This window comes from Pseudophryne corroboree, chromosome 8 (genome assembly GCF_028390025.1).
Source record: "Pseudophryne corroboree isolate aPseCor3 chromosome 8, aPseCor3.hap2, whole genome shotgun sequence".
Taxonomy (NCBI): Eukaryota; Metazoa; Chordata; class Amphibia; order Anura; family Myobatrachidae; genus Pseudophryne; species Pseudophryne corroboree.
The window spans coordinates 436,555,859-436,579,834 of NC_086451.1; the positions used below are offsets into that span (position 1 = coordinate 436,555,859).

The 23,976-nt window shown below is 54.0% G+C and overlaps 1 protein-coding gene across 1 annotated transcript; it reads left to right on the forward strand.

Moving 5' to 3' along the window:
* Nucleotides 1-8,958: 8,958 nt before the first annotated feature.
* LOC134947929 (mucin-5AC-like) lies at nucleotides 8,959-23,032 on the forward strand. The gene is made up of 3 exons (XM_063935739.1): nucleotides 8,959-9,028; nucleotides 20,951-21,727; nucleotides 22,957-23,032. The coding sequence occupies exons 1-3, from the start codon at nucleotides 8,986-8,988 to the stop codon at nucleotides 23,007-23,009; spliced, it is 873 nt and encodes a 290-aa protein (XP_063791809.1). The 5' UTR covers nucleotides 8,959-8,985; the 3' UTR covers nucleotides 23,010-23,032.
* The last annotated feature ends 944 nt before the right edge of the window (nucleotides 23,033-23,976 follow it).

A 23,976-nucleotide genomic window follows, 5' to 3' on the forward strand; every position in this document is an offset into this window, starting at 1 on the left:
ATTCCCTCCTTCTTCTCACCAGTACCATTCCCTCCTGCTTCTCACCAGTGCCATTCACTACTGCTTCTCACCAGCGTCATTCCCTCCTGCTTCACACCAGTGCCATTCCCTCCTGCTTCTTACCAGCTCCATTCCCTCCTTCTTCTCACCAGTGCCATTCACTACTGCTTCTCACCAGTGCCATTCACTACTGCTTCTCCCCAGCGCCATTCACTACTGCTTCTCACTAGCGCCATTCCCTCCTGCTTCTCCCCAGCGCCATTCACTACTGCTTCTCACCAGTGCCATTCCCCCTGCTTCTCACTAGCGCCATTCACTACTGCTTCTCCCCAGCGCCATTCACTACTGCTTCTCACCAGTGCCATTCCCTCCTGCTTCTCACCAGCTCTATTCTCTCCTGCTTCTCACCAGTGCCATTCCCTCCTGCTTCTCACCAGCTCTATTCTCTCCTGCTTCTCACCAGTGCCATTCCCTCCTGCTTCTCACCAGCTCTATTCCCTCCTGCTTCTCACCAGCTCTATTCTCTCCTGCTTCTCACCAGTGCCATTCCCTCCTGCTTCTTACCAGTGCCATTCCCTCCTGCTTCTCACCAGCGCCATTCCCTCCTGCTTCTCACCAGCGCCATTCCTTCCTGCTTCTCACCAGTGCCATTCCCTCCTGCTTCTCACCAGTGCCATTCCCTCCTGCTTACCACTAGTGCCATTCCCTCCTGCTTCTCACTAGTGCCATTCCCTCCTGCTTCTCACTAGTGCCATTCCCTCCTGCTTCTCACCAGCGCCATTCCCTCCTGCTTCTCACCAGTGCCATTCCCTCCTGCTTCTCACCAGTGCCATTCCCTCCTGCTTCTCACCAGTGCCATTCCCTCCTGCTTCTCACCAGTGCCATTCCCTCCTGCTTCTCACCAGTGCCATTCCCTCCTGCTTCTCACCAGTGCCATTCCCTCCTGCTTCTCACCAGTGCCATTCCCTCCTGCTTCTCACTAGTGCCATTCCCTCCTGCTTCTCACCAGTGCCATTCCCTCCTGCTTCTCACCAGTGCCATTCCCTCCTGCTTCTCACCAGTGCCATTCCCTCCTGCTTCTCACCAGCGCCATTCCCTCCTGCTTCTCACCAGCTCTATTCTCTCCTGCTTCTCACCAGTGCCATTCCCTCCTGCTTCTCACCAGTGCCATTCCCTCCTGCTTCTCACCAGTGCCATTCCCTCCTGCTTCTCACCAGCGCCATTCCCTCCTGCTTCTCACCAGCGTCATTCCCTCCTGATTCTCACCAGTGCCATTCCCTCCTGCTTCTTACCAGCTCCATTCCCTCCTTCTTCTCACCAGTACCATTCCCTCCTGCTTCTCACCAGTGCCATTCACTACTGCTTCTCTCCAGCGTCATTCCCTCCTGCTTCTCACCAGTGCCATTCCCTCCTGCTTCTTACCAGCTCCATTCCCTCCTTCTTCTCACCAGTGCCATTCACTACTGCTTCTCACCAGTGCCATTCACTACTGCTTCTCCCCAGCGCCATTCACTACTGCTTCTCACTAGCGCCATTCCCTCCTGCTTCTCCCCAGCGCCATTCACTACTGCTTCTCACCAGTGCCATTCCCCCTGCTTCTCACTAGCGCCATTCACTACTGCTTCTCCCCAGCGCCATTCACTACTGCTTCTCACCAGTGCCATTCCCTCCTGCTTCTCACCAGCTCTATTCTCTCCTGCTTCTCACCAGTGCCATTCCCTCCTGCTTCTCACCAGCTCTATTCTCTCCTGCTTCTCACCAGTGCCATTCCCCCTGCTTCTCACTAGCGCCATTCACTACTGCTTCTCCCCAGCGCCATTCACTACTGCTTCTCACCAGTGCCATTCCCTCCTGCTTCTCACCAGCTCTATTCTCTCCTGCTTCTCACCAGTGCCATTCCCTCCTGCTTCTCACCAGCTCTATTCTCTCCTGCTTCTCACCAGTGCCATTCCCTCCTGCTTCTCACCAGCTCTATTCTCTCCTGCTTCTCACCAGCTCTATTCTCTCCTGCTTCTCACCAGTGCCATTCCCCCCTGCTTCTCACCAGCTCTATTCCCTCCTGCTTCTCACCAGTGCCATTCCCTCCTGCTTCTCACCAGCTCTATTCTCTCCTGCTTCTCACCAGTGCCATTCCCTCCTGCTTCTCACCAGCTCTATTCTCTCCTGCTTCTCACCAGTGCCATTCACTACTGCTTCTTACCAGCTCTATTCTCTCCTGCTTCTCACCAGTGCCATTCCCCCTGCTTCTCACCAGCGCCATTCCTTCCTGCTTCTCACCAGTGCCATTCCCTCCTGCTTCTCACCAGCTCTATTCTCTCCTGCTTCTCACCAGTGCCATTCCCTCCTGCTTCTCACCAGTGCCATTCCCTCCTGCTTCTCACCAGCTCTATTCTCTCCTGCTTCTCACCAGTGCCATTCCCTCCTGCTTCTCACCAGCTCTATTCTCTCCTGCTTCTCACCAGCTCTATTCTCTCCTGCTTCTCACCAGTGCCATTCCCTCCTGCTTCTCACCTGCTCTATTCTCTCCTGCTTCTCACCAGCGCCATTCCCTCCTGCTTCTCACCAGCGCCATTCCTTCCTGCTTCTCACCAGTGCCATTCCCTCCTGCTTCTCACCAGCTCTATTCTCTCCTGCTTCTCACCAGTGCCATTCCCTCCTGCTTCTTACCAGTGCCATTCCCTCCTGCTTCTCACCAGCGCCATTCCCTCCTGCTTCTCACCAGCTCTATTCTCTACTGCTTCTCCCCAGCGCCATTCCCTCCTGCTTCTCACTAGCGCCATTCCCTCCTGCTTCTCACCAGCTCTATTCTCTCCTGCTTCTCACCAGCTCTATTCTCTCCTGCTTCTCCCCAGCACCATTCACTACTGCTTCTCACCAGTGCCATTCCCCCTGCTTCTCACTAGCGCCATTCCCTCCTGCTTCTCACCAGCTCTATTCTCTCCTGCTTCTCACCTGTGCCATTCCCTCCTGCCTCTCACCAGCTCTATTCTCTCCTACTTCTCACCAGTGCCATTCCCTCCTGCTTTTCACCAGCTCTATTCTCTCCTACTTCTCACCAGTGCCATTCCCCCTGCTTCTCACCAGCTCTATTCCCTCCTGCTTCTCACCAGCTCTATTCTCTCCTGCTTGTCACCAGTGCCATTCCCTCCTGCTTCTTACCAGTGCCATTCCCTCCTGCTTCTCACCAGCGCCATTCCCTCCTGCTTCTCACCAGCGCCATTCCTTCCTGCTTCTCACCAGTGCCATTCCCTCCTGCTTCTCACCAGTGCCATTCCCTCCTGCTTCCCACTAGTGCCATTCCCTCCTGCTTCTCTCTAGTGCCATTCCCTCCTGCTTCTCACTAGTGCCATTCCCTCCTGCTTCTCACCAGCGCCATTCCCTCCTGCTTCTCACCAGTGCCATTCCCTCCTGCTTCTCACCAGTGCCATTCCCTCCTGCTTCTCACCAGCACCATTCCCTCCTGCTTCTCACCAGCTCTATTCTCTCCTGCTTCTCACCAGTGCCATTCCCTCCTGCTTCTCACCACTGCCATTCCCTCCTGCTTCTCACCAGCGCCATTCCCTCCTGCTTCTCACCAGCGTCATTCCCTCCTTATTCTCACCAGTGCCATTCCCTCCTGCTTCTTACCAGCTCCATTCCCTCCTTCTTCTCACCAGTACCATTCCCTCCTGCTTCTCACCAGTGCCATTCACTACTGCTTCTCACCAGCGTCATTCCCTCCTGCTTCTCACCAGTGCCATTCCCTCCTGCTTCTTACCAGCTCCATTCCCTCCTTCTTCTCACCAGTGCCATTCACTACTGCTTCTCACCAGTGCCATTCACTACTGCTTCTCACCAGCGTCATTCCCTCCTGCTTCTCACCAGTGCCATTCCCTCCTGCTTCTTACCAGCTCCATTCCCTCCTTCTTCTCACCAGTGCCATTCCCTCCGGCTTCTCACCAGCGCCATTCCCTCCTGCTTCTCACCAGTGCCATTCCCTCCTGCTTCTCACCAGCGCCATTCACTACTGCTTCTCACCAGTGCCATTCACTACTGCTTCTCACCAGTGCAATTCCCTCCTGCTTCTCACCAGCGCCATTCCCTCCTGCTTCTCACCAGCGCCATTCACTACTGCTTCTCACCAGTGCCATTCACTACTGCTTCTCACCAGTGCCATTCACTACTGCTTCTCACCAGTGCCATTCCCCCCTGCTTCTCACCAGCTCTATTCTCTCCTGCTTCTCACCAGTGCCATTCCCTCCTGCTTCTCAACAGCACCATTCCCTCCTGCTTCTCACCAGCGCCATTCCCTCCTGCTTCTCACCAGTGCCATTCCCTCCTGCTTCTTACCAGCTCCATTCCCTCCTTCTTCTCACCAGTACCATTCCCTCCTGCTTCTCACCAGTGCCATTCACTACTGCTTCTCACCAGCATCATTCCCTCCTGCTTCTCACCAGTGCCATTCCCTCCTGCTTCTTACCAGCTCCATTCCCTCCTTCTTCTCACCAGTGCCATTCACTACTGCTTCTCACCAGTGCCATTCACTACTGCTTCTCACCAGCGTCATTCCCTCCTGCTTCTCACCAGTGCCATTCCCTCCTGCTTCTTACCAGCTCCATTCCCTCCTTCTTCTCACCAGTGCCATTCCCTCCGGCTTCTCACCAGCGCCATTCCCTCCTGCTTCTCACCAGTGCCATTCCCTCCTGCTTCTCACCAGCACCATTCCCTCCTGCTTCTCACCAGCATCATTCCCTCCTGCTTCTCACCAGCGTCATTCCCTCCTGCTTCTCACCAGTGCCATTCCCTCCTGCTTCTCACCAGTGCAATTCCCTCCTGCTTCTCACCAGCGCCATTCCCTCCTGCTTCTCACCAGCGCCATTCCCTCCTGCTTCTCACCAGCGCCATTCACTACTGCTTCTCACCAGTGCCATTCACTACTGCTTCTCACCAGTGCAATTCCCTCCTGCTTCTCACCAGCGCCATTCCCTCCTGCTTCTCACCAGCGCCATTCCCTCCTGCTTCTCACCAGCGCCATTCACTACTGCTTCTCACCAGTGCCATTCACTACTGCTTCTCACCAGTGCAATTCCCTCCTGCTTCTCACCAGCGCCATTCCCTCCTGCTTCTCACCAGCGCCATTCACTACTGCTTCTCACCAGTGCCATTCACTACTGCTTCTCACCAGTGCCATTCACTACTGCTTCTCACCAGTGCCATTCCCCCCTGCTTCTCACCAGCTCTATTCTCTCCTGCTTCTCACCAGTGCCATTCCCTCCTGCTTCTCAACAGCACCATTCCCTCCTGCTTCTCACCAGCGCCATTCCCTCCTGCTTCTCACCAGCGCCATTCCCTCCTGCTTCTCACCAGCGCCATTCCCTCCTGCTTCTCACTAGTGCCATTCCCTCCTGCTTCTCACTAGTGCCATTCCCTCCTGCTTCTCCCCAGCACCATTCTCTCCTTCTTCTCACCAGTGCCTTTCCCTCCTGCTTCTCACTAGCGCCATTCCCTCCTGCTTCTCACCAGCGCCATTCACTACTGCTTCTCACCAGTGCCATTCCCCCCTGCTTCTCACCAGCTCTATTCTCTCCTGCTTCCCACCAGCGCCATTCCCACCTGCTTCTCACCAGTGCCATTCCCTCCTACTTCTCACCAGTGCCATTCCCTCCTGCTTCTCACTAGTGCCATTCCCTCCTGCTTCTCACCAGTGCCATTCCCTCCTGTTCTCAGCAGTGCCAGGCTGAGAGGCACAGAGTAAAGTAGGAGCAGGTTGAGAGACACATAGTGAAGGGGGGAGCAGGCTGAGAGGCACAAACTGAAGGGGGAGCAAGCTGAGAGACACAGAGTGAAGGGGGACCAGGCTGAGAGGGACAGAGTGAAGGGGGAGCAGGCTGAGAGGGACAGAGTGAAGGGGGAGCAGGCTGAGAGACACAGAGTGAAGGGGGAGCAGGCTGAGAGACACAGAGTGAAGGGGGAGCAGGCTAAGAGGCACAGAGTGAAGGGCAGCATGCTGAGAGACACAGAGTGAAGGGGAGGGGCGGGCTGAAAGGCACAGAGTGAAGGGGGAGCAGGCTGAGAGGCATAGAGTGAAGGGGGGAACAGGTTGAGAGACACAGAGTGAAGGGGAGGGGCAGGCTGAGAGACACAGAGTGAAGGGGAGGGGCAGGCTGAGAGGCACAGAGTGAAGGGGAGGGGCAGGCTGAGAGACACAGAGTGAAGGGGAGGGGCAGGCTGAGAGGCACAGTGTGCAGGGGGAGCAGGCTAAGAGGCACAGAATGCAGGGGGAGCAGGCTGAGGGGCACAGAGTGAAGTGGGAGCAGGCTAAGAGGCACTGAGTGCAGGGGGAGCAGGCTGAGAGGCACAGAGTGAAGGGGGGGAACAGGTTGAGAGACACAGAGTGAAGGGGAGGGGCAGGCTGAGAGACACAGAGTGAAGAGGAGGGGGCAGGCTGAGAGGCACAGAGTGAAGGCAGGGGGAGCAGGCTGAGAGGCACAGAGTGAAGGGGGGAGACTGAGAGGCATAGAGTGTAGGGGGAGCAGGCTAAGAGGCACTGAGTGCAAGGGGAGCAGGCTGAGAGGCACAGAGTGAAGGTGGGAGGCTCAGAGGGGATGTAGTTACGTGACCGGCAGTCAGGAGACCACTCCCCACAATCCAGATAGTCGGCATGCTGACTAGCAGGGACTATTCCCACTCGTTGGTGTCCATGACACCCATAGAGTGGGAATAGAACCCGTGGCATAGGGATGCTGACTGCCGGGATCCCGGCCACCGGCATCCTGATACACATCCATTGAGAGGCACAGAGTGAAGGGAGGAAGGCTGAGAGGCACAGAGTGAAGGGTGGGAGGCTGAGAGGCACAGAATTCAGGGGGTAGGTGCTTACATAGGAGGCCATACTCAGACAGATTATCTGCACCTAGCACAGGGTTGGCAAAAGTGTAAGTGCAGCAAGTGATGGCACAAAGTATGATTACAGCGCCTGTAGACCCTGACAGTGGGTGTCTCAGTCTGTACATATTTGGATGCACGGATGTACACAGGGAAGGGCTATGTAGCGGCACTAGCATGAAGTCACAGGCGCAACTGCAGCCCTATGAGATATGATTCCACCCACTTTGACAGACCCCACCCCCTCAACAGACCCTGTCCCCATAGGCTGGTTTTCCCTCTCAATCCTACTGGGGGTGGGGTGGAGGAGGGGCAGAGTCGCAGTGCTCAGAGACATGGGTCATGTCTGGGGCATCAAGGCATGGGGTCAGTTCTGCTGTGTAAATGGCTGCAGGCTGCTTAGAGAGGCAGTGCACATCCCATCCATGACTTGCCAACGGACCATCCATCTGCGGCACCCCTACAGAAGCTCTGCGGGACCCCTTGTTGTCATGGTGCACACTTTGGGTACCACTGCCCTACACTATCCCTAATACCCTAACCCTAATACTCTAACCCCTAACCCTATAGGAAGGACTGAATGGACCATATGGTTCTTGCATGCCGTCAAATTATATAGTTCTATGGTTCTCTCAGTTATGCTGGGTATTATCTCCTTTGCTAGGAAATCCTCCACTCTTTGCCCTTAAGCTAGACTTTTGCTTAGGGTCTGTCTCTCTCTTTAGTGTTAAGCTGTCTGTCTCTAGTATAGTATAGACTTGATGAGATGTGCTAAGCAGTGACGAGAGTGGAGAAGTTGCCCATGGCAACCAATCAGTATTGAAGTAACATTTATAATTTGCATACTATAAAATTATACAGAGCAGGTGATTGGTTGCCATGGGCAACTTCTCAACTGGCTCACTTCTCCACTCTTTTCCCTGCTTAGTACATCTCCCCCTAGTACCCTAACCTAAACCTTACCGTAATACCTAAACCTAAACCTAAACCTTACCTAAACGTAATACCCTAAAAACCCTAACCCAACCCTAACCCCAAACCTCTCCCTAACCGTCAATAACCCCTACATCTAATAGCTTAACCCAAATCACTAAAGCAACCCTAATATCCCATCCCTTACACCCAAACCCCTAACGCAACCCCCCTAAACCAACCTTAACATCCTATCCCTAATACCCTAACCCAAACCACTAAAACCAACCCTAATACCATTTTCCAAATACTGTAACCCCTAACCCAATCCTCTCAACTAAACCTAACCCAAACCCATAAACTAACCTTAATACTTAAACCCCTAACCCTAAAGGACAGACTGGATGGGCCATATGTTTCTTATCTTCTGTCAAATTCTATATTTCTATGTAATTAAAATGAAAGAATGTAAGACCGCAGAATATGCAAAGTACCAGTTACCATAAGGTGCCGTATGTATAATGGCCCTCATTCCGAGTTGATCGGTCGCAAGGCGAATTTAGCAGAGTTACACACGCTAAGCCGCCGCCTACTGGGAGTGAATCTTAGCTTCTTAAAATTGCGACCGATGTATTCGCAATATTGCGATTACTAACTACTTAGCAGTTTCAGAGTAGCTCCAGACTTACTCTGCCTGTGCGATCATTTCAGTGCTTGTCGTTCCTGGTTGACGTCACAAACACACCCAGCATTCGCCCAGGCACTCCCACCGTTTCCCCGGCCACTCCTGCGTTTTTTCCGGAAACGGTAGCGTTTTCAGCCACACGCCCCTGAAACGCCGTGTTTCCGCCCAGTAACACCCATTTCCTGTCAATCACATTACGATCGCCGGAGCGAGGAAAAAGCCGTGAGTAAAAATACTTTCTTCATAGTAAAGTTACTTGGCGCAGTCGCAGTGCGAACATTGCGCATGCGTACTAAGCGGATTTTCACTGCGATGCGATGAAAAATACCGAGCGAACAACTCGGAATGAGGGCCAATGTACAGTGTCTCACAGTTTTATCTCATTACGTGTCAAACAGCCTTATCAGTAACGTGTAGCAGCCCTGCTTAGTGATAAGACTTCCTGTGTAAGGGACATTGGTATAAAATGCTCCGACTACCCGTTATTATTAGTAGGTCACGCTGCTGTGTCTCTGATCTGTAGGATGGACGGGAAAGCGTTCTTTCTGCTGACTCTATGCGCGCTAGGTAAGATAAGAATGGCCTGGACCAGAGGTTCTCAAACACGGTCTTCAAGTCACCCTAACGGTCCAGGTTTTAAGTTTATCCATGCTTGGCCACAGGTGACTTAATTAGTACCTCAGTCAATTTGATTTAACCATCTGTGCTGAGCCATGGCTATACCTAAAACCTGGACTGTTGGGGTGCCATGAGAACCTCTGGCCTAGACAGTATATAGTTACATTATTCCAATGTTATATCACCTGAAGTAGCAGACTTACAATGATTTATGTAATGATACAATACAGAGATACCCCAGGTGTGCACATTATATGTATACCCTCAGGTGTGCACATTACACAGATACCCTCAGGTGTGCACATTACACAGATACACTTAGGTGTGCACATTACACAGATACCCTCAGGTGTGCACATTACACAGATACACTTAGGTGTGCACATTACACAGATACACTCAGGTGTGCACATTACACAGATACCCTCAGGTGTGCACATTACACAGATACCCTCAGGTGTGCACATTACACAGATACACTCAGGTGTGCACATTACACAGATACCCTCAGGTGTGCACATTACACAGATACACTTAGGTGTGCACATTACACAGATACACTCAGGTGTGCACATTACACAGATACACTTAGGTGTGCACATTACACAGATACCCTCAGGTGTGCACATTACACAGATACACTTAGGTGTGCACATTACACAGATACCCTCAGGTGTGCACATTACACAGATACACTTAGGTGTGCACATTACACAGATACCCTCAGGTGTGCACATTACACAGATACCCTCAGGTGTGCACATTACACAGATACCCTCAGGTGTGCACATTACACAGATACACTTAGGTGTGCACATTACACAGATACCCTCAGGTGTGCACATTACACAGATACACTTATGTGTGCACATTACACAGATACCCTCAGGTGTGCACATTACACAGATACCCTCAGGTGTGCACATTACACAGATACCCTCAGGTGTGCACATTACACAGATACCCTCAGGTGTGCATTTACCATATAGGCAAACTAGACACCTGCCTACAGCCAGCTGCTTATGAGGCAGCAAAGACAGCCTTTCTCATTTCCTTTTATTTACTGCTTCTTTTTACATGTCTTTATTTTCTACAAATGTTACCTATAGTAATAATAGGGAAGGGGGTCCTGCACAAAGGGATATTAACATGTGAGGTATAGAATGAATTATTTAGAATGTATTAGTGTATTTTGTCAAGGGAATGGTCCACATACATACAAGCCTGGTCTATGTACTAAGCATTGGAGAGAGATAAAGTGGAGAGAGATAAAAGTACCAACCAATCAGCTCCTAACTCATTTTTAAAAAAACAGCCTGTAACATGGCAGTTAGGAGAAGATTGGCTGATACTTTATCTCTCTCCCACGCTTAGTACATAGACCCCACAGTTGTTATTTGTTCCCAGTTTATATATACGTTTATTATACAATAAAGTACTTTTTAATAAATTAAGTACTAAAAACGGTTTACAGTCTAAGGGGTCTATTTACTAAGCCTTAGATGGAGATAAAGTATCAGCCAACCAGCTCCTAACTGTCATTTTTTAAACACAGCCTGTGACATGGTAGTTAGGAGCTGATTGGCTGGTACTTTATCTCCATCCACTTTATCTCCATTCAAGGCTTAGTAAATAGACCCAATAGAGAGGTATCCAATTACCCGCGATAGTGACAGGGCCATGAAAAACATGTGTTTTTCATGGCTTTTTTAATCACCCCTATCCAATTAGGTTGTGTGAAAACTCAAAAACCACCGTTTTCAATGCAAAAATACATACAGTAGGTTCCGTGAAAAGCCGCAGATCTATGTATTTTTGCGGCACCTATCGTGGGTCTAAGGGGCACTTATTGCGGATTATGCTTTTTATGCATGCAAAGCATAATCCGCGCTAAGTGATGGCATCAGAGACAATCGCTTTATTGGGACTAATTGGATAGCCGCCCTAAATTTCCTTTAGTCTCCCTACTCGGAAGTGGAAATGATTGTGAGCTCTCCAATCTCACTATGCCCCAGCTAGGCGGACTAGAAGAGGTTATACATAGGTTGCTGTCTCTGCGTGTTGCATCATGTGGTTTTACATTTTATAGAGCTGGATGCCCAGATTGGTTCTGCACAGTGCGATGGGAGGCGGTGAGGGTGCGCAGATAGGGGATAGCTACTAAAGTATAGAAGTTATCACAAATGACTTTCTTACAATTATAAAACAAAATCATTTTGGAGTAAAAAAACTGTAGCAAAAAATTATGGCGTATACACAACTTATTGTTTACATGGATTGCTAATAATTCAATTGCAACTACGTCATCACTTCTTTTCCATTAGTTCTTATAGTATTTCCCTCACTAGTCATTTTGGAGTCATTATTTGCCTTTACGTAATCTTCAATCATATAACCTTATTCACTAACACCACCATTAGTTCCTACACAACACTGTGTAATATACAGGAACACAGCTTACCACCACTTATGATGCAATAGCGCACAAATTGGAAATAGTGGCAACTAGATTTACAGGCATATTCAATTCGCCCCACATCTAATTGTCTGCTAATTACCCTGCTATACAGGGGAAGACTATTCAATAAAATAGCCCGTTATAGCCAGAGGCGTAGCATGAAGCAATTTCATCCGGAGCACGCTCACATCACGGCGCCCCCCCTCCCACCCCCTACACATACACCCCCCACTCATACACCCTTAGTCCCACACCCTCCTTCCCCTGGGGCCCTTAGCACTTCATAACTGTCCCCAGCCCTCATCACCTCAGGATCTCATCCTCTTCCTGAGCCCCTAAACCATGTCCTCAGTCCCTCAACACCACCCTCACCCACAGCCCCATCACCATTCTCAGCCACATCACCTTCGTCAACCACAGCTTCCATCATCAGCCTCAGCCCCCTGTCCCATCACCATCCTCAGCTCCCTGCCCCATCACTATCCCCAGCCCCCTGCCCCATCACCATCCTCAGCCCCTTGCCCCATCACCATCCTCAGACCCCTGACACATCACCATCCTCAGCCACAGCTCCCATCATCAGCCTCAGCCCCCTGCCCCTTCACCAGCCTCATCCCCCTGCCCCATCACCATCCTCAGCCCCTTGCCCCATCACCATCCTCAGCCCCCTGCCCCATCACCATCCTCAGCCCCTTGCCCCATCACCATCCTCAGCCCCCTGCCACAACACCTTCCTCAGCCACAGCTCCCATCATCAGCCTCTTCCCCTGACCCATCACCATCCTCAGCCCCCTGCCCCATCACTATCCCCAGCCCCCTGCCCCGTCTCCATCATCAGCCCCCTGCCCCATCACCATCCTCAGCCCCCTGCCCCGTCACCATCCTTTGCCCCATGCCCCATCACCATCCTCAGCCCCATCACTATCCTCAGCCCCCTGCCCCATCACCATCCTCAGCCCCATCACCATCCTCAGCCCCCTGCCCCGTCACCATCCTCTGCCCCTTGCCCCATCACCATCCTCAGCCCCATCACTATCCTCAGCCCCCTGCCCCATCACTATCTTCAGCCCCCTGCCCCATCACTATCCTCAGTCCCCTGCCCCATCACCATCCTCAGCCCCATCACCATCCTCAGCCCCATCACTATCCTCAGCCCCTGCCCCATCACCATCCTCAGCCCCATCACCATCCTCAGCCCCCTGCCCCATCACCATCCTCAGCCCCATCACTATCCTCAGCCCCCTGCCCCATCACCATCCTCAGCCCCATCACTATTCTCAGCCCCCTGCCCCATCACCATCCTCAGCCCCATCACTATCCTCAGCCCCCTGCCCCATCACCATCCTCAGCCCCCTGCCCCACCACCATCCTCAGCCCCCTGCACTATCCTCAACCCCCTGCCCCATCACCATCTCAGGCCCTTGCCCCATCACTATCCTCAGCCCCCTGCCCCATCACCAGCCTCAGCCCCCTGCCCCATCACCATTCTCAGCCCCATCACCATCCTCAGCCCCTGCCCCATTACCATCCCCAGCCCCATCACCATCCTCAGCCCCCTGCACCATCGACATCCTCAGCCCCCTGCCCCATCACCATCCTCAGCCCCTTGCCCCATCACTATCCTCAGCCCCCTGCCCCATCACCATCCTCAGCCCCATCACCATCCTCAGCCCCCTGCCCCATTACCATCCTCAGCCCCCTGCCCCATCACCATCCTCAGCCCCATCACCATCCTCAGCCCCCTGCCCCATTACCATCCTCAGCCCCCTGCCCCATCACCATCCTCAGCCCCCTGCCCCATTACCATCCTCAGCCCCATCACCATCCTCAGCCCCCTGCCCCATCACCATCCTCAGCCCCCTGCCCCATCACTATCCTCAGTCCCCTGCCCCATCACCATCCTCAGCCCCATCACTATCTTCAGCCCCCTGCCCCATCACTATCCTCAGCCCCCTGCCCCATCACCATCCTCAGCCCCCTGCCCCATTACCATCCTCTGCCCCCTGCCCCATCACTATCCTCAGCCCCCTGCCCCATCACCATCCTCAGCCCCCTGCCCCATCACCATCCTCAGCCCCCTGCCCCATCACTGTCCTCAACCCCGTACCCCATCACCATCCTCAGCCCCATCACTATCCTCAGCCCCTGCCCCATCACCATCCTCAGCCCCATCACTATCCTCAGCCCCCTGCCCCATCACCATCCTCAGCCCCCTGCCCCACCACCATCCTCAGCCCCCTGCACTATCCTCAGCCCCCTGCCCCATCACCATCCTCAGGCCCTTGCCCCATCACTATCCTCAGCCCCCTGCCCCATCACCATCCTCAGCCCCATCACCATCCTCAGCCCCCTGCCCCATTACCATCCCCAGCCCCATCACCATCCTCAGCCCCCTGCACCATCACCATTCTCAGCCCCCTGCCCCATCACCATCCTCAGCCCCTTGCCCCATCACTATCCTCAGCCCCCTGCCCCATCACCATCCTCAGCCCCATCACCATCCTCAGCCCCCTGCCCCATTACCATCCTCAGCCCCCTGCCCCATCACCATCCTCAGCCCCCTGCCCCATCACAATCCTCAGCCCCCTGCCCCATTACCATCCTCAGCCCCCTGCCCCATCACCATCCTCAGCCCCTGCCCCATTACCATCCTCAGCCCCATCACCATCCTCAGCCCCCTGCCCCATCACCATCCTCAGCCCCCTGCCCCATCACTATCCTCAGTCCCCTGCCCCATCACCATCCTCAGCCCCATCACTATCCTCAGCCCCCTGCCCCATCACTATCCTCAGCCCCCTGCCCCATCACCATCCTCAGCCCCCTGCCCCATCACCATCCCCAGCCCCCTGCCCCATCACCATCCTCTGCCCCCTGCCCCATCACTATCCTCAGCCCCCTGCCCCATCACCATCCTCAGCCCCCTGCCCCATCACCATCCCCAGCCCCCTGCCCCATCACCATCCTCAGCCTCCTGCCCCATCATTATCCTCAGCCCCGTACCCCATCACCATCCTCAGCCCCATCACTATCCTCAGCCCCCTGCCCCATCACTATCCTCAGCCCCCTGCCCCATCACCATCCTCAGCCCCCTGCCCCATCACCATCCTCAGCCCCATCACCATCCTCAGCCCCCTGCCCCATCACTATCCTCAGTCCTCTGCCCCATCACTATCCTCAGCCCCCTGCCCCATCACCATCCTCAGCCCCCTGCACTATCACTATCCTCAGCCCCCTGCCCCATCACTATCCTCTGCCCCCTGCACCATCACTATCCTCCGTCCCCTGCCCCATCACTATCCTCTGCCCCCTGCCCCATCACTATCCTCAGCACCCTGCACCATCACTATCCTCAGTCCCCTGCCCCATCGCCATCCTCAGCCCCCTGCCCCATCATTATCCTCAGCCCGCTGCCCCATCACCATCTTCAGCCCCATCACCATCCTCAGCCCCCTGCCTCATCACCATCCTCAGCCCCCTGCCCCATCACCATCCTCAGCCCCCTGCCCCATCACCATCCTCAGCCCCATCACTATCCTCAGCCCCCTGCACTATCACCATCCTCAGCCCCATCACTATCCTCAGCCCCCTGCCCCATCACTATCCTCAGCCCCATCACTATCCTCAGCCCCCTGCCCCATCACCATCCTCAGCCCCCTGCCCCATCACCATCCTCAGCCCCCTGCCCCATCACCATCCTCAGCCTCCTGCCCCATCATTATCCTCAGCCCCGTACCCCATCACCATCCTCAGCCCCATCACTATCCTCAGCCCCCTGCCCCATCACCATCCTCAGCCCCATCACTATCCTCAGCCCCCTGCCCCATCACTATCCTCAGCCCCCTGCCCCATCACCATCCTCAGCCCCATCACCATCCTCAGCCCCCTGCCCCATCACTATCCTCAGTCCTCTGCCCCATCACTATCCTCAGCCCCCTGCCCCATCACCATCCTCAGCCCCCTGCACTATCACTATCCTCAGCCCCATCACTATCCTCTGCCCCCTGCACCATCACTATCCTCCGTCCCCTGCCCCATCACTATCCTCTGCCCCCTGCCCCATCACTATCCTCAGCACCCTGCACCATCACTATCCTCAGTCCCCTGCCCCATCGCCATCCTCAGCCCCCTGCCCCATCATTATCCTCAGCCCGCTGCCCCATCACCATCTTCAGCCCCATCACTATCCTCAGCCCCCTGCCTCATCACTATCCTCAGCCCCCTGCCCCATCACCATCCTCAGCCCCCTGCCCCATCACCATCCTCAGCCCCATCACTATCCTCAGCCCCCTGCACCATCACCATCCTCAGCCCCATCACTATCCTCAGCCCCCTGCCCCATCACTATCCTCAGCCCCATCACTATCCTCAGCCCCCTGCCCCATCACCATCCTCAGCCCCCTGCACCATCACTATCCTCAGCCCCATCACTATCCTCAACCCCATCACTATCCTCAGCCCCCTGCCCCATCACTATCCTCAGCCCCCTGCACCATCACCATCCTCAGCCCCATCACTATCCTCAGCCCCCTGCCCCATCACTATCCTCAGCCCCCTGCACTATCACTATCCTCAGCCCCCAGCACCATCACTATCCTCAGCCCCATTACTATCCTCAGCCCCATCACTGTCCTCAGCCCCCTGCCCCATCACCATCCTCAGCCCCATCACTATCCTCAGCCCCCTGCCCCATCACTATCCTCAGCCCCCTGCCCCATCACTATCCTCAGTCCCCTGCCCCATCACCATCCTCAGCCCCATCACCATCCTCAGCCCCATCACTATCCTCAGCCCCCTGCCCCCTCACCATCCTCTGCCCCTTGCCCCATCACCATCCTCAGCCCCATCACCATCCTCAGCCCCCTGCCCCATCACCATCCTCAGCCCCATCACTATCCTCAGCCCCCTGCCCCATCACCATCCTCAGCCCCATCACTATCTTCAGCCCCCTGCCCCATCACCATCCTCAGCCCCATCACTATTATCAGCCCCCTGCCCCATCACCATCCTCAGCCCCATCACTATCCTCAGCCCCCTGCCCCATCACTATCCTCAGCCCCCTGCCCCATCACCATCCTCAGCCCCCTGCCCCATCACCATCCTCTGCCCCCTACCCCATCACTATCCTCTGCCCCCTGCCCCATCACTATCCTCAGCCCCCTGCCCCATCACCATCCTCAGCCCCCTGCCCCATCACCATCCTCAGCCCCCTGCCCCATCACTATCCTCAGCCCCGTGCCCCATCACCATCCTCAGCCCCATCACTATCCTCTCCCCCTGCCCCATCACCATCCTCAGCCCAATCACTATCCTCAGCCCCCTGCCCCATCACTATCCTCAGCCCCCTGCCCAATCACCATCCTCAGCCCCCTGCCCCATCACCATCCTCAGCCCCAGCACCATCCTCAGCCCCCTGCCCCATCACTATCCTCAGTCCTCTGCCCCATCACTATCCTCAGCACCCTGCCCCATCACCATCCTCAGCCCCCTGCACTATCACTATCCTCCGTCCCCTGCGCCATCACCATCCTCAGCCCCTGCCCCATCATTATCCTCAGCCCACTGCCCCATCACCATCCTCAGCCCCATCACTATCCTCAGCCCCCTGCCCCATCACTATCCTCAGCCCCCTGCACTATCACTATCCTCAGCCCCCAGCACCATCACTATCCTCAGCCCCCTGCCCCATCACCATACTCAGCCCCCTGCCCTATCACTATCCTCATTCCCCTGCCCCATCACTATCCTCAGTCCCCTGCCCCATCACTATCCTCAGCCCCCTGCCCCATCACTATCCTCTGCCCCCTACCCCATCACTATCCTCAGCACCCTGCACCATCACTATCCTCTGCCCCATCACTATCCTCAGCCCCCTGCCCCATCACCATCCTCAGCCCCATCACTATCCTCAGCCCCCTGCCCCATCACTATCCTCAGCCCCCTGCCCCATCACCATCCTCAGCCCCCTGCCCCATCACTATCCTCAGCCCCCTGCCCCATCACCATCCTCAGCCCCATCACTATCCTCAGCCTCCTGCCCCATCACCATCCTCAGCCCCATCACTATCCTCAGCCCCCTGCCTTATCACCATCCTCAGCCCCCTGCCCCATCACCATCCTCAGCCCCCTGCCCCATCACTATCTTCAGTCCCCTGCCCCATCACCATCCTCCTGCCCCATCACTATCCTCAGCCCCCTGCCCCATCACTATCCTCTGCCCCCTGCCCTATCACCATCCTCAGCCCCCTGCCCCATCACTATCCTCAGTCCCCTGCCTCATCACCATCCTCAGCCCCCTGCCCCATCACTATCCTCAGCCCCCTGCCCCATCACCATCCTCAGCCCCATCACTATCCTCAGCCCCCTGCCCCATCACCATCCTCAGCCCCATCACTATCCTCAACCCCCTGCCTCATCACCATCCTCAGCCCCCTGCCCTATCACCATCCTCAGCCCCCTGCCCCATCACCATCCTCTGCCCCCTACCCCATCACTATCCTCTGCCCCCTGCCCCATCACTATCCTCTGCCCCCTGCCCCATCACTATCCTCAGCCCCCTGCCCCATCACCATCCTCAGCCCCATCACCATCCTCAGCCCCCTGCCCCATCACCATCCTCAGCCCCCTGCCCCATCACCATCCTCTGCCCCCTACCCCATCACTATCCTCTGCCCCCTGCCCCATCACTATCCTCAGCCCCCTGCCCCATCACCATCCTCAGCCCCCTGCCCCATCACCATCCTCAGCCCCCTGCCCATCACTATCCTCAGCCCCGTGCCCCATCACCATCCTCAGCCCCATCACTATCCTCAGCCCCCTGCCCCATCACCATCCTCAGCCCCATCACTATCCCCAGCCCCCTGCCCCATCACTATCCTCAGCCCCCTGCCCCATCACCATCCTCAGCCCCCTGCCCCATCACCATCCTCAGCCCCCTGCCCCATCACCATCCTCAGCCCCCTGCCCCATCACTATCCTCAGTCCTCTGCCCCATAACCATCCTCAGCCCACTGCCCCATCACCATCCTCAGCCCCATCACTATCCTCAGCACCCTGCCCCATCACTATCCTCAGCCCCCTGCACTATCACTATCCTCAGCCCCCAGCACCATCACCATACTCAGCCCCCTGCCCTATTACTATCCCCAGCCCCCTGCCCCATCACTATCCTCAGCCCCCTGCCCCATCACCATCCTCAGCCCCCTGCCCCATCACCATCCTCAGCCCCCTGCACTATCACTATCCTCCGTCCCCTGCTCCATCACCATCCTCAGCCCCCTGCCCCATCATTATCCTCAGCCCACTGCCCCATCACCATGCTCAGCCCCATCACTATCCTCAGCACCCTGCCCCATCACTATCCTCAGCCCCCTGCACTATCACTATCCTCAGCCCCCAGCACCATCACCATACTCAGCCCCCTGCCCTATCACTATCCTCAGTCCCCTGCCCCATCACTATCCTCAGCCCCCTGCCCCATCACTATCCTCTGCCCCATCACTATCCTCAGCCCCCTGCCCCATCACCATCCTCAGCCCCATCACTATCCTCAGCCCCCTGCCCCATCACTATCCTCAGCCCCCTGCCCCATCACCATCCTCAGCCCCCTGCCCCATCACTATCCTCAGCCCCCTGCCCCATCACCATCCTCAGCCCCATCACTATCCTCAGCCCCCTGCCCCATCACCATCCTCAGCCCCATCACTATCCTCAGCCCCCTGCCCCATCACCATCCTCAGCCCCATCACTATCCTCAGCCCCCTGCCCCATCACCATCCTCAGCCCCATCACTATCCTCAGCCCCCTGCCTCATCACCATCCACAGCCCCCTGCCCCATCACCATCCTCAGCCCCCTGCCCCATCACTATCCTCAGCCCCCTGCCCCATCACCATCCTCAGCCCCCTGCCCCATCACCATCCTCAGCCCCCTGCCCCATCACTATCCTCTGCCCCCTGCCCCATCACTATCCTCAGCCCCATCACTATCTTCTGCCCCCTGCCCCATCACCATCCTCAGCCTTATCACTATCCGCTGCCCCATCACTATCCTCTGCCCCATCATCATCCTCAGCCCCTTGCTCCATCACCATCCTCAGCCCCCTGCCCCATCACTATCCTCAGCCCCATCACTATCTTCTGCCCCCTACCCCATCACCATCCTCAGCCCGCTGCCCCATCACTATACTCTGCCCCATCATTATCCTCAGCCCCCTGCCCCATCACCATCCTCAGCCCCCTGCCCCATCACTATCTTCTGCCCCCTGCCCCATCACCATCCTCAGCCCCCTTCCCCATCACTATCCTCTGCCCCATCACCATCCTCAGTCCCCTGCCCCATCACTATCCTCAGCCCCCTGCCCCATCACCATCCCCTTGCCCCATCACTATCCTCAGCCACCTGGCCCGTCACCATCCTCTGCCCCTTGCCCCATCACCATCCTCTGCCCCGTGCCACATCACCATCCTCTGCCTCCTGCCCCTTGCCCCATCACCATCCTCTGCCCCTTGCCCAATCATCATACTCATGCCCCAGTCACATCATCATCCTCAGTTCCAATTTATTTATGTTCTCATAGCACCGCCTGCCTTCCCTATGGAGCCGGAGCCTCCTCCTGTGCAGCCACACGGGTGACAGGAGCTAAGCAGGTATCAGCCGCCAGTTAGAACCCTGCTGTGCGTGCTGCTCTGTCTCACTGCTGCTGCCATCCCGGGCCACGTCTGTGAAACGCCGATGCCAGACTACAAAGGGCGTGTGGTGTGGGTAACGGTCCCTGCTGCTCTGCCACTGTCCAGCGCCCTCTGAAGTTTCCGGCGCCTAGAGCTTCGCTCCACCGGAACCGCCCTCCCTACACCCCTGGTTATAGCCCATGGGATATGCTATACATAATTAGCCGGCAGAGGGTTCCTACCCAGCAATGGCCAGCACAACGGATCCCCTTGTCTCTGCCGGTGTAGATTGTTACATCCCACCGTGAGTTTCTCATCCTGTACTGTGATTCTGAGAGTTAATATCGCGCCCATTGCAAACGTGATTCTTGACAAATGGGCATCCGTAAAGCGAGATAAAGAGAGATAAAGTAACAGCCAAACATCTCCCAATTGCCATGTTACAGGCTGGGTTTGAAAAATGACAGTTAGGAGCTGGTTGGCTGGTACTTTATCTCTCTCCACTTTATCTAATTCCAAGGCTTAGTAAATAGACCCCTAAATCAGCCTGGGTTATTACATTTGGCTCATTGTCGGAGTCATTCCAGTGACTAGGGGTTTGAGTTCCCAATTTCCCACGTAGTATATGGTTCATACATACTATAGTTGTAAACACTGGAACATTATACTGTAGATGAAAACAAAAGTAACTGATACATGTCCTCTATATAAAACGCTATCATGGATAATGTTATATATATTTTTTCAGCCACAACGACTGAATCCAACAACCCATTAAACAAACAACTACCGTTGACCAGGGAGAAGACTCAGGAGACCAGTGAGCTATCTCTTACCCTTGATGTTGTCACATTGAATATCACGGTGTGCATACCCCAACCAGGGAACGACAACACCAAGATTATATCAGCAAACGTGGGAGAACCATCACCGTCCCAACTCTTGTTGACTGTACAAGCCCAGAGGTCCAAACCAAATTCCCCATGTAACGATACTGCCACAGTGTCCTCTGGATCTGGTGGCACCAATAGCTCCTGTACATTCCCAGAACTGTCTGTAAGCGTGGTCAAAGAGACAGAATCTGGCAAGACTCTCCTCTGTTCCGCCGATGTTTATAATCAGGAGATGCTGCTGACTGTAGATACTGTAAATCGAAAAATGAGTAAAAGTCCACGTAAAATTAATGGGTCAAGTAACACAGCAACAGTGACTGTAAGCCTTGTCGCAATAAGTATAAACTCCATATCATACTCCAAGAGTTCCACGGCGGTGTCTATTATTGCTCAAGTAACTTGTAGCCCTGCCACTACTAAGAGCAGTACCCACAGCAAGGTACACACAACTACCTCTAGAGCTGGCACCATTGTTAAGACAACCGTTAGAAGACAAGTAACCTTTTCCGGCAATGAGACCAGCCCTCGACCAGTGGCCCCCAATACCACAGTGGTCTACCCTCGTAAATCAACCACTCACAAACATGCATTAACCACCACTGCAGCCAACTCTATCGCAGGATCCAGTGTGTGTAAGTAAACAGCTGTCAGAACAATAGTTAATAGTATGTATACTGCTACTGTTCAAGGGCCAGCCAGTGCACAGATATACTGTATAGGAGTGACGTTATATGTATGAGAAAACCACAGCAGCTTTTATCTGAGTGATAGGGAACAGTGGTACTTCTACTATTATGGTGATAACATAAGAACATTATTTAAAATACATGTTTTATTATTTTAATAGTTAATGAAGGTTAAAATTTTTGAATTTTGTCAACTTTTTGTACCTAGGGGGTAATTCCAAGTTGATCGCAGCAGGAAATTTTTTAGCAGTTGGGCAAAACCATGTGCACTGCAGGGGAGGCAGATATAACATGTGCAGAGAGAGTTAGATTTGGGTGTGGTGAGTTCAATCTGCCTGCAGTGCACATGGTTTTGCCCAACTGCTTAAAAATTTCCTGCTGCGATCAACTTGGAATTACCCCCTTAGTCTTTTTCTTTTACATTTGTGGAACTGGATTTTCAGTTCTCCTGTACATGTGTTATCCGGTTGCCTGGCACACATACCAAGCATTTCTGCAGAGTCTTGAACACCAAGGGGCAATTTAACGCTCACCGTACTGATGGAGATCTTATTTGTTTTGCAAATGAACAGATCCATAAAGTTCAGCGTAACACCAGGTAACTACAGTAGCAGACCTTTGTATTAATGCCATATGCAGTGAGCTTTTAGGGCCTAGTACAGGAGTCAGGAGTGTGCCGACACAGAGCTTCCACCATAGACAGACTGTTTCGTCCTTCAATAGCCTCATCAGTGCAGACTGTTTTGTTCTGCTTACCATAATAAGAGCTACAGAAAAACATCCACTTACACAATGAGAAGATTTGTGGGGATGTAAAAATGACTCTCTGTAGGGACAGAATGCAAAAATCCACTTATAGACTTGTGGTTATCGCTATTTACATGTGTGATAACCATAGAGGTTATGGACAAGCTTGACTACTGTAATTCAGACTTGTTTCTTTGATGATTTTCTTTGCCATAGTTTTAGTGAAAGTTCCACAATGACTTTTTGCAGTGGTAGGGAACTGTGGCTCCCCGTCTAGTGTGGAACTACAAGTTTCTGAACGCCCTGCCGGCCTCAGCCTGCAAATCCCTGCTCTATTTTTCTCTGATTGAGGCAGACAACATTGGTAAAGACTGTGGAGCTTCTCAATCTGTGTAGAGCTCACTGGGCATTATATGATTTCTCCCCAGGTCCCCTGACTAAACTGCTACTGCTGGTTCTGCTTCCAATACTCCTCAACTGATTCACCAACGGCTGCACTCTCAAGTAAGTTCCTGCGGGTGACAATGTGAAGGGGAAAGGTGTCCCCTGGGCTCAGGGAATGATATAGGGCATATCTTTGTATCCTAATTTACCAGTTATATAAAGAGTCCAAGCAATGGGCATTTGTCTACAGTATTCAATCTGTCACCACAGAGGAAAACCAAGTTCTATAAAACTTTTGGTCAACAAAGCCATCATAAACAAAGATGATAGCTTGAATGCAGTTGGTTGCTATTAGCAACAGCTCCACCTTTGCTCTTTAGAAGGTTTAATGAATCTACCTCTTAAAGATATTCCCTTCTGCCCAATCTCTGGGCAAGGAATAATGTCAGCTTTGTTATTGTGAGGAGACATATCTTGTAGGCTGCATTGTATTCTGGGACCCTTGGAACTACATCAGGGAATTGTCTCTAAACCGGTCCAACACCAGCAAGAAAGACCTGGGGCATGAAGAAACCTCAGAAACGCGCAGGTCTTCATCAAGCTGCCAGTTGGGCCTTTGTTAGAACATTCCATTGTCCAGGACAGGTGCATTTACATCAGTGCTAACTCCTCTCCCCTGGCAATCACCATTTACGTACTGTAGCCCACCCAGTCAATATGCTGTTGGCCTGCTTGGCTCGGTCCACTTGTCTCTGGTTTACAACCTTGTGACTAATATTTTTTTTTCTATCAAATCCTCACCTTGACAACCGGTCTTATTTCTTATTTTATGATGTCTTACTTGCCAGTGAGCCTAATTAATTTCCAATACCTACTTAAAGGGATGTAGGACTGAAGAATGCCCTTGCCGGAAAGCTATCAGCGTCTTATCTTGATAGCTGAGTGTGTGTTCACTAAGCTTTACCTCCTTACTCAGCTCCCAAGGTCAATGTCAAATTCCATAAAATTGAATCTTTGTTGTCACGTTACTTTCTATCAAACTCCTTGGAATGAAGGGCAAGAGA

Excerpts from the sequence above, each read along its gene's own strand:
- LOC134947929 (XM_063935739.1), top strand. The coding sequence starts at position 8,986 with ATGGACGGGAAAGCGTTCTTTCTGCTGACTCTATGCGCGCTAG. Across the intron at positions 9,029-20,950 it reads GCTGACTCTATGCGCGCTAG|CCACAACGACTGAATCCAAC; the intron begins GTAAGATAAGAA and ends ATATTTTTTCAG. Across the intron at positions 21,728-22,956 it reads TATCGCAGGATCCAGTGTGT|GTCCCCTGACTAAACTGCTA; the intron begins GTAAGTAAACAG and ends ATTTCTCCCCAG.